Genomic DNA, 10,668 nt, shown 5'->3' on the forward strand with positions numbered 1-10,668 from the left:
TCACCATCCCTTTCCTGCCCCACCATGGGGCCTGGCTGCCCAGAGCTCCCTGCTGCTGGGGCCTGCGTGACCATGTCCAATTTGCCCACGTCTCCCTGCTGCTGGCAGGAACTTGCAGGCCGTGGGATGCTGTGTGTTAAGGGGGGTTCTGATGTTCTGGGGTGGGGGGCATTCTAGCGGTGGGGGCTGGTCAGAGCTTAAATCATCTATCTGGTTCATACCCCTCTTCCCTCTCCCCCCACCTTTTCTGGGTGCCTCCTCAGGTGTTTGTCCTGGCGCTGACGTTTCTCGTCCTCTTCCTTGGCAACTTTCTGACCACACTTAAAGTCGTGCACGCCAAACTCCAGAAGAACAGAAATAAGACAGAGAAGCCCTGAGCCACAGGACTCTTGTGCCCCTCGGGCCCCTGGACTTTAGGACCGTGGGGGGATTCTGGTCGGCACCTCTGCTGCCGACATCCTCCCCAGCAGTGCCCCTGACCACTGGCTGCAGTAATCTTGAGCCAGCGTGTCATGGGGAGCAGGGCCGAGGCGCCGGTCCCCGGCCCAACACAAGGAATGTGAGCCCAGCCCGTCCACACAGTATTAGCCCACCCAGCCTCCCTATTTATGAGCATATTTAATACCAGGTCCCCCCAACTCCCCAGGAACCGGAGGCTTTCCCCATGGCCTGTGGTAGTGGCCAAGACTGGGCCAGTCTTCCTGGGGAGGGGCCTAAAGCCTCAGGGAGCCCGGCTGCCCTCCCTCCCGTCATTTGAGCCCCTCAGGTTGGGGTTTGGATGTGCCTCGCTGGGGTTGGATTTATGCTGACCTGCTACTTACTGAGTCCCAGGCATGGGGTTGAATGAAGCCCTGAGCTTCCTGTGGAGCACCCTGCCCTGGGCCACACCGCTTCTGCTGTAAGCTCCCGCCGTGGCAGGGGTTATTTAAGTTCTCAGAGAACCACTGTCTGTCTTTGCCTCCTCCTCTTTTTTTTGCTTCCTGAGTCTTCCTCCTGTTGGTGGGGAAAGGGGGCCTGCTCGCTCCCTAAGGCCTGGAGGGCTTGGCCTCTTGGAATGACACCGATGGGTTTTGAGGGTTACCACCAGAGGGCGCTCCAGCCTCTGGATTGTTGTAACTGAGAGTGGTTCTGACACTGAAAGTTTGGGTCGGCTTTTGGGAGTTTCCTGACCCTCACACCTCCACCACCTCCTCAGATTCTTGCAGTGAGTACTCAGGGAGTGGGACCAAGACCCTCAGCCTGCCAGGGATTTAAGCCATCGTGGAGGTCACCTACTCCCCATCTCCCTCCCTTCTCCCCAGAGGTTCTGGAATGTTCCGGGAGTTATGACCAGGCCCACCCCTCAAGAGGCCACATCTGAGGCCAAGGAATGTCTGGTCACCTGGCGTTAGATCTTCTACTAGTGGTGAGGGTGGAGAAGCCAGTGGGTTCAGTTGAATGTTCTGCCCCGTCTCACTCATGGGCCTCAGCTGCCCTTAGAGACGTCCCTACAAATCCACTTAGACCAGAATTCACAGCTGATGCCCACATACATGTTTGGCCCTCAGTGGGATTTAAAAAAATTGTTTTTGTTACATTTTTAAAATACGAGATCCTCCCTCCCCTTATCCCTCTCACCTCAGTGAGATTCCACATAAAAAACCAATTTCTACTTTCCCTAGAAAAATGTAGAGATGTGGCAACATTCCTGCAGGACAGCACTTGGCCAGGGTTGAGCCGGCCTTTCTACTTTGTTGCAGGCCCCGCCTCTCCTTTTTATACCTGCCCTCCTTCCCTGTTCAGGTCTGCCATCTGGCCCTTTAGGCACATCGGTTTGCTTTAGAGTAGAAGTCAGCCCTTTTCTGAAAACGGCCAGATGGTAAATATTTTAGGCTCTGCAGGCCATGCTGACTCTGTTGCAGCTACTCAGCTCTACAGTTGTAGGGTGAGGGCAGCCCGACACTACAGAAATGAATGGATGTGGCTGTCTTCCACTAAAACTTTATTCACAAAAACTGGCAGCGGCCAGATTTGACTCACAGGTCATAGTTTCCCGACCCCTGTCCTAGAGCATCATGTGTGCACAAGTCTTTGGGTCCTGCTAGAATAAGAGGTCCTTGGTCTGATTCCTCTATTGATCCCCAGAGCATGACAGGGTGTTTGGGAACCTAGGTAGAATGGATGCATTTCAGAAGTCTCCTTGCCTGGCAGCCTGGCTTCTGAGGCTCAGGCTTAGTGGGGAACCCAGCATTGGACAAGGGGGGCAGGAGCCGCTTGGAGCCATGATCCCATCTTAGGTAACGCAGACTCCTGGTCCTCACTCCAGAACTGAGCAACTGTTAGTCCCTGATGGGCTTTAGAATCATCTGGAGCACTTGTTTAAAAAAGCCTGCACCACCCCCACCCCCACCCCCACTCCAGAATTTCCGGAAGGTGGCCCAGGGCCCAGGGGTCTATAGTTTAACAAGTACCCTCCTGGCTGTTGGTGACACAGGTGGTCCGAAGAGGACCAGCTCTGAGAAACCCATCGTGTGGGGCGGGGGTGGATCCTGTCCTTTTCCGCAGGAGACCAGGCAAGGATGGCCTCAGCTCCAGAACCCCACGTTCTGGTACAAGTGGAAGCTGTTAGGGCCAGAGGGCAGCTCAGTGACAGTTTAAATGGACTACTGCCCACTGCAGATGGGAAAGAGTCTAAGAACTGACCTGACCCAGGTCACCAGGAATGGATGGCACGTTTCACCTTGACTTCCTGACAGTGGGGTTAGGTGTAAGGAGTCCTGCAGCAGGGATCAGACTGGGGTACAAGGAGTATACTTTCTGCCTTTTGAAGGATGGTTTCCTCTCCTCCTTGGGCCCGTGTGCCCAGCTCTGAAATGATGGTGTCCAAGCTGAAGGCCAAGGCGGAGTCCGCAGTTTGGGCCAGGAGGAGAGGGAGGGTGGTGCCGGCCCCATATCCGGGGCTGTGGCCTGCGTTCTCCTGATAGGCCCTGGGCCCTGGCCCTGTCACGGCCCCCGAGTTCCTGGGGGAAGGAAGAAGTGGTGTATACGGCCGTGCCTATCTCGGGATCCCAGGGAGCGGGCAGCCTGGGGATCCCACAGGAACCCTGCCAAGTCCACGTCTGCCTGCGTACCAGCCATAGTTTTAATGTCAAGCATCAACTGGGCGTGCAGAGAGGGGCCCAGCATGGCCGGTGGAAGCCATGGTGAGGGCACTCTTGAGTCCTGGGGACAAATGCGTGGCCCAGGCCCTGCAGAATGTGTGGTTCCCGGGCACAGAGGACGTGAATCCAGCATCCTCATTCACCTTGGGGCCATGGCTTGAGTGTAAGCCTAGAGGCGAGTTCGTGGTCAGAAGCCCCAGCTGGGAAAGGAGAGAGTTCCAGAATGATCCACAAGTCCAACCACAGGCCCCAAACACCAGATGCTGGAGATGTCCAACTCCGAGTGCCCTGCACGAGCTGGAAGTAGGGAGGAAGGGTCTCGGGCCCTGTCTCCTGGCGGGGGCCCTGCAGCCTGGTGCCCAGGGCCCCACAGGTCACAGCAGCAGGCAGAACCGGCGTTGTTTCTGCCGCTGGGCTTTCTTCAGGGCGCTGAGGGCGACCTTGGCGGCCTCTCGGAAGACATCCTCCACGTTCTCCCGGAACTTGGCGGAACACTCCAGGTAGAGCGCGGCCCGGATCTGCTCGCAGGCGCTCTGTCCCTAGGTGGGGAGGTGCCGGCATTAGACGGGGCCAGAGTATGGGGTCCCTGGAGGCCTGCTCACACCCTCTTGTGGAGGGCTGGCTTTGGGAGCTTGGTCAGGACCCCACTCTGTTCTCCATCCCTGGGGCGGCCTCCCCAGCATGTGGGGATGGAAAGAAAGGGCCTGTGTGGCGCCGCCCAGGGTTGGGGCTGCTGCGAGGAGAGCATACCGGCTTCTATCTCCCCATCTCCAGCTTCAGGCAGAATTCTGAGAAGTGGGGTGGGCTGTCTGTCTCCTAGGCCTGTGAGATGCCTGAAGGCCTCAAGATAGACAGGGCTTCCTAGATCCTCCTCTCTTCTGACAGTACGATTTAGGCATCTAAGCTTCGTACTAGAGTAAAAGAACCTTATTTAAAAAAATGAACTTTACTAATGCTTATTACTTTTTCTTAAAATTTCCTTATTTTCCTTTGTATACATATACATACAGGAACTAATCTATTCTCCCATGCCTCACCCAAAAAGCTGCAGGGTTTGGATTTGCCTTGACTCTCGGGTAGAGGAGCCTACTTATGGAGCAGGGCCCAGCACTCTAGCCCCTTGGTAGATAGGGCAGGGTGGTGGTTAGAGTACAGGTTCAGGGTCAGAGAGCCTGGGGCTGCATCCTGGCTCCACTGAAGAGCTGTGTGACCCCAGGCAAGCTACTGAAACTCTCTGGGCCTCCACATCTCCCCTGCACAATGGGGGCTGCTAACAGTACCTGCCTCCAAGCTATAAGGACTAAATGAAGGAAGCCATGTAAAGTGCTCAGACCAGAGGGCTGTCAACATTATTAATAACTAAATTATTGTTATTATTAGAACCCTGCTTGCCTCAGCTCCCCCAAAGGCCACTAAGGCACCCCAGTGGCAGAGGCTGAAGGCTGGGGAGCCTTTTGACCACGGCTGTGCCTGCTGCCTTGGCCCCTGCTGGTGGGGCGGGGGGAGAGAGGGGTTGCCGGGTCCCGACCCACCTGCATGTAGGTGATGGGCTCCAACTGTGCGGCCCGCAGTTTCCGCAGCTGCTCCTTGTCCTTCCTCAGATCCGTCTTGCAGCCAATGAGTACCATGGGGATCCCTCGGCAGAAATGCGTGACCTCGGGGAACCACTGTGGGGGGAGAGGGTGGGGCGTCAGGGCTGGGGGGCTGGGGGACTGGTACCGGCCCCCACCCTAGGAGGCGGGCCTCACCTTGATGAGGACATTGTCGTAGCTGGTGGGATTCATGACGTCATAGCAGATGAGCACGAGGTGGGTGTTCTGGTAGGAGAGGGGCCGAAGGCGGTCATAGTCTTCCTGTCCTGGAACCAGAGGGAAGCCGGGGGTCAGGGGAGACATCCCCTGTCCATCCCAGAGCCCCCTGCCTGTGCTCAGATGGGCAGGGTGGAGGGTCCCTGGGCAAGTGCCTCAGTTTCCTCACTGTAAAGCAGGGGTGGCAGCCTATGGTACTGGATGGCTGCAAAGACTCCAAGAGTGAAACCCACGGAGTCGGTGCTCAGTGAGCTGGGCCTGATCACAGAGTAAGAAAGCACCGGGAAAACTACTCTGTCAGGACCATGAGGATGCTCCCCTGCCCTGATGCCCGGGTTAAAAGTGCAGCCTTGGAGCCAGACTGCCTGGGTTCAATCCCCCCTCCAGATTTGGACCCACGGGGCTGGGGCGGCCCAGGTTGCTCCAATTAACAGCCATGCCCAGCATGCTGTGGCCTCTGGCTTCCCTCGGATAAAGCGATGCTTTTGGCTGAATTCCCCCAGTCCATTCTTGTCAATGGAAACCCTGGTGGCGTAGTGGTTAAATGCGATGGCTGTTAACCAGCAGTTCGAATCCACCAGGCGCTCCTTGGAAACTCTATGGGGCAGTTCTACTCTGTCCTATAGGGTTGCTATGGGTCAGAATCGACCGGATGGCAATAGGTTTGGTTTGGTTTTTGGTATTCTTGTCCACACCGGGGGCGGGGCGGAGATTGCTGGAAAGAGCAAGGAACCACCTTCCAGCCCAGGTTCCCCCTGCACTGGCTGTCGCTTGAGATGCCCAACTCTGAGTCACAGCCACCTGGGGAGAGTTTAAGGATCCCAAGGCCCAGGCTCCTCCCCAGCACCCACTGGATCAGAACCTAGAGGCTGGGCTAGAACGCAGGCAGGTTTTAAAAAGGTTTGGTAACTGTTTATCCTGACAATTTCAAACGTCCAGAAAAACTGGAAACAGCACAAAGAAGCCCCTGCCTCAGATGCGTGGCGTGTTTACAGTCCGCCCCTCTTGCTTTATCGCTGTATAAACACTTCCTCTGAATCACTGCAGACACCCGCCCTCTGCCCTGTAATGGTTCAGTGTGTGCCTCCTAAGAACAAGGGCATTCTCTTCCCCTATGCGTCCTGGGTGGTGCAAACAGTTCACGCGCTCAGCTGCTAACAGAAAGGCTGGAGGTCAGAGCCCACCCAGTCGTGCCTCAGAAGAAAGGCCTGGCAATCTACTTCCGAAAATGAGCCATTGAAAACCCTATGGAGCACAGTTCTACTCTGATGCACATGGAGTCGCCATGAGTCAGAGTCGACTCCATGGCAAGGGGTTCTTATCTTACCCTGGTACAGGTACCGAACTCAAGACATCAATGTTGACACCAGACTCTGATTCATATTTGGATTTCGCCATTTCCCCAACTAAAAACATTAAAAAACCGTTGCCATTGAGTCAATTCTGACTCACAGCGACTCTACAGGACAGAACAGAACTGCCCCACAGGGTTTCCAAGGGGCGGCCGGTGGACTGAAACTGCCAACCTTTTGGTTAGCAGCCCAACTCTTAACCACTGAACTACCAGAGCTCCATTTCCCCAACAAGGACCTTTATTTTATTTTTTCCCTTGATCCAGGAGCCCACCCAACATAGTGCACTAACCCCTAACCCTGCCATCGAGTCGATTCTAACTCATAAATGCACTAGTATTTCTAAAAACACTCCCATGTGAGAACTGAAAACCTTTCAGATGCATTGGTGCCCCCCAGCCACCTCTGCAAAGGCACAGTAACTGTGTCTTCCACTGAAGAGACATCAGGGTCCCTGATGGAGCAAATCCCTCACTCTTGGTTGTGAGGATGCCCGGGTGGCACCAGCCTGCCTCCACTCCCGCCCTGCCACAGGTCTCTCACGAGAAGTGGTCTCTCTACCCAGCATTTCCATATTGTCTGCTGTCTGTCTCTTCCCTGTGGACGGTAAACACCATGAGGGTAGGGACCGAGTCTGTCCTTCAGACTAATCCCTGGCACCCAGTAGGTGTCCAATAAAGACTGGCTGGCTGTTGCTTTGAAATTGCTGAACTCTTCTCAAAAGCAGCAGGGAAAAAGGCTGACATGTGGCCCCGGATCTGCCATGACAGCCCGCGAGGACATTAGTGCAAGAGACTTCAGAGGTTTGGCGAAGGCAGGGGTTAGGCTGCTGGGGGTTGAAGGAGGAAGTGGAAACAGTGTGTTCAGAACACAGAGGGTGAGGCCTCTGCCCCTGCAGTTCCCCCTTCTAGAATACTCTCCCCCATGAAGCAGCATGGCTCACCCCCCCCTTGAGGTCTCTACAGAAATGTCACCTCCTCCGAGAGACCTCTGTTGGAACAACAGCCTCCTTCGTAGTCCGCCCCCTCACCCCCAGCTGTGGTTTATTCTTCTTCACAGCACGCATGACTCCCTGACGTCAGGCTCTTTTTCTATTTCTCTGTTTGTCTCCCCCATGAGCACATCAGCCCCCTGCAGACAGGGGCCGGGTCTGTGCTGTTCACCGTGGCATCCCCGGGGCCTAGCCCAGCGCCTGGAATGCAGGCCCCGGGAATGAACACGCCAAGGAGTAGGTGGCCACGGCGCAACAGTCAGGTCTGTTTCTTCTGCTGGGATGACTTCCACAGTGCTTGAGTATTTACAAGGGCATTGCACTCACGTGACCTGTGTTAATTCAAGTAGCCACCCTGGCAGGTAAGCAGGGTGGGGAAAGTTCCAGGGCCATGAGTTCTTTGCCTTAAGAGCCCAAGAAAGAGGAGGCTGAGGGACCAAGGTCAGAGCTGGAGTGCCAACTCAGTCCCCAATGCCAAGGTCAGCCGCCGCCCAGCCACTCCACAAGTGGCAGTTCTTCCAGGAAGCCCTCCCAGCCTTGCCGACTAGGAACTAAGCTCTGGGCCTCAGTTTCCTTACCTGTCAAACAGGGATGCATGAAGCAGGTTGAGCCAATGAACACTACGAACGCTCACTTATCGTATGCCAAGCCCTGTTTGAAACCCTTTGCCTGCCTTAACTCATCACGCCTCATGATGACGCTACAAGGTGGGCTCCATTTTACAGATGCAGAAACTCAGGCACAGAGAGGTGAAGTGAGTTACCCAAGGTCACACAGCTAAGAGGAAGCTCTGTAATGACAGAGGACTACCGGCAGGACTATTGGGATGCCCTGGTGGTGCAATGATTTAGTGCTTACCGGATAACTGAAAGGTTGATGGTTTGAACCTACCCAGTGGGCTCCCTAGGAGAAAGACCTGGCGATCTGCTCCCATAAAGATTACATCCTAAGAAACTCTATGGGGCAGTTCTACTTTGCCACATGGGGTCGCTATGAATGGAAAATCGACTTAACGGCACCCAACAGCAAAAAACTCCTCTAGCCCGCCCCCACAGGGTAGGAGCCATCCTTACCCTACGAGCCCCAGCCCTGACCAGGTGAGGAAAAACGGCTGCCAACATAGCACCTAGAAAGAGAGGGACGCTGGGAGGGTGTGGGCAGCCAGCCCAGACCCCAGCTCTTCCTCTGGGATGCTTTCCTGGCTTGACTCCTGCCTGGCTCAGCTTTCCCCAAGGTTCAGTGTGGGCCACCACGCGGGGAGCAGGCCGCGGACTGTGTACTTCCACGTGCTGTTGACCCACAGGTCTCCTTGGGAGGGTGGGCTGTCCTACACATCCTCCCCCACGTGAGTCAGGAGAGCCACTCAGACACACCTTCCCTTGCTGGGCCTCAGTTTCCTTATCTTCAAAAGGGGATGATAACCCTGCCCCAGATACTGGAAGGGAAGGGACTTTGTAGGCTGGGAAATGCTGGACAAAAGGGGAGGGACTGCTATTATGGCTACAAGTGAAACAAACTTCTCGAGGGGACCAGGCTTGTGGCGGGGGGTGGGGGGCATTAACCCCGGGATCTTTGGACCTACAAGCATGAGGAGTCCCCTACCCACAAGGCCATACCATTACTCGCTCCCCCAGTTTAACCATAACAATGCAAAGGCTTAAGGGGCCAAGCCACATGCCCAGGCACGCTGGGGCTTCACCCTGTTCTCTCAGATGAGCTCAGGAGGTCAAAACAGCCTCTGAGTTGTATACAAAAGAGGTGTTATGGATTGAATTATGTCCCCAAAAATATGTGTTGTAAATCTTAACCTCTATGCCTGTGGTTATAATCCCATTTGGGAACAGGCTGTCTCTGTTATGTTAATGAGGCAGTATTAGTGTAGGGTGTATCCTGAGTCAATCTCTTTTGCGATATAAAAGAGATTAAACAAGCAAGCGAGAGAAGCAGACATGGGCGAAGAGAGATGCCAAGCCACATGAAGATCACCCAGGAGCAGAAGCTCAAAAGAGACAAGGACCTGCCCCCAGAGCTAATAGAGCCTTCCCCTACAGCCAGCACCCTGAATTCAGACTTCTAGCCTCCTAAACAGTGAGAAAGTAAATTTCTGTTTGTTAAAGCCATGCACTTGGGCTTTTTGGGTATAGCAGCACTAGGCAACTAAGACAGGAGGCATTTCTTCCTCACGTGGAAAGGTCCCTGGGCCAAGGTCCCCTCAAAGCCGCCCATCTTCCTCAGGTTGGCGGTACTCTGGGGCAAGGAGGAAGTGTGGTCTCTCCTCACGCAGGGTATTTCCTTTGTGGGTTGGAGCTTTACTGCAACACCGATCTTTCTGGGGGCCCGGGGTCTCTGAAGGCCAGAGCTGGCTTGAGGAGAGAAGGGGTGTCCTTGGGCCACAGCGGTCCCCAAAACTGGAAGGCACACTGAGGCCAGGTGGTTCCTGGCCAGACTGGGCATTGGTTGAGGGAGGGTGCAGGCAGCGTGAGAAGGGGAAGCTGCCAGAAGGGAAACCAACTCTTACCAGCCCTGCTGGGTCCCGCCCACCTGCATTTCCTCCCCAGAGGCAGGAGTAGTTCGGGCTGTGGCAGCCCCGGCTTTGAGCTAAGGACATATTCTGACTGACCTCCACACATGGCTCCCCCAAGCTTCCAGGGCTCCTGGCTGCTATGGCTCATGACACCCTTCTTGTCCCCAACTCCTTAGCATCTCTCTGCCCCCCTGCCCCACTTTTCCTCTTGCTTCTCCCTCAGGTTGGGAAGAGGACCACAGCTCTCCACCTTCCTAAGGCAGCCCATCCTGTGACCCCAACCCTGGTCGCAACCCCAAGGCCCAGATGAACTCCATCTCTAGTTGGTGTCTTAACACTCCCCTCCCCTGCCTCCCCTCTGCCCGGGAAACTTCCGACTTCACCACAACTTCCTGCCTCTGAGGGTGTCAGGGCCCGGCGGGGAGGGTAATGGGTGTTTGCAGCCCCCGCCCCGCTTACCTCTTAGCACCAAGAGCTCCGTCTGCCCCTCCACCCCACTCCCACCTCTGTAACTGTTTCCGCAGGATGGAGACAAATGGCCAGACTACCTCCCACTTGCCCAGGGCAATCACTCGGTCCTCCGTGGGGACAAATTCAGTCTCCCAGGGGCCACCCCTGTCCCGCGGCTCTGGTCACTGCTGGGTAAGCTGTCCCTTCTGAGGCCAGCCCCGCAGGTTCTAGAACCTTCTACCATAACCTCTTCTAGCCCTATCTCTAGCTCAGCCACTCCCCTCAGCCCCTTAGCCTCTCTCTTTATCTGGTCATCTGCCATGTTCTGATATCCATCCACCTAAAGGTAGGGATCACTGCTATCACCTTCATCACATAGGACCCTCCCCAGCAGTGCCTCCCA

At 55.5% G+C, this 10,668-nt stretch overlaps 2 protein-coding genes across 2 annotated transcripts in view; one reads left to right on the forward strand and one right to left on the reverse strand.

Moving 5' to 3' along the window:
* TMEM120B (transmembrane protein 120B) overlaps nucleotides 1-377 on the forward strand; it is a 22,191-nt gene extending 21,814 nt beyond the window's left edge. The window contains exon 12 of the mRNA XM_023733668.1: nucleotides 264-377. Within this exon, the coding sequence (XP_023589436.1) occupies nucleotides 264-377 (114 nt within the window). The remainder of the gene's footprint in view (nucleotides 1-263) is intronic.
* The window catches only part of RHOF (ras homolog family member F, filopodia associated), a 13,480-nt gene continuing 2,968 nt past the window's right edge, over nucleotides 157-10,668 (reverse strand). The window contains exons 3-5 of the mRNA XM_004379092.3: nucleotides 4,889-4,998; nucleotides 4,673-4,807; nucleotides 157-3,679 (exon numbers count right to left, since the gene is read on the reverse strand). Coding sequence (XP_004379149.1) covers nucleotides 3,515-3,679; nucleotides 4,673-4,807; nucleotides 4,889-4,998 — 410 coding nt within the window. The 3' untranslated portion in view covers nucleotides 157-3,514. The remainder of the gene's footprint in view (nucleotides 3,680-4,672; nucleotides 4,808-4,888; nucleotides 4,999-10,668) is intronic.

The sequence above is a fragment of the Trichechus manatus genome, unplaced genomic scaffold (assembly GCF_000243295.1).
Source record: "Trichechus manatus latirostris isolate Lorelei unplaced genomic scaffold, TriManLat1.0 scaffold00061, whole genome shotgun sequence".
NCBI lineage: Eukaryota > Metazoa > Chordata > Mammalia > Sirenia > Trichechidae > Trichechus > Trichechus manatus.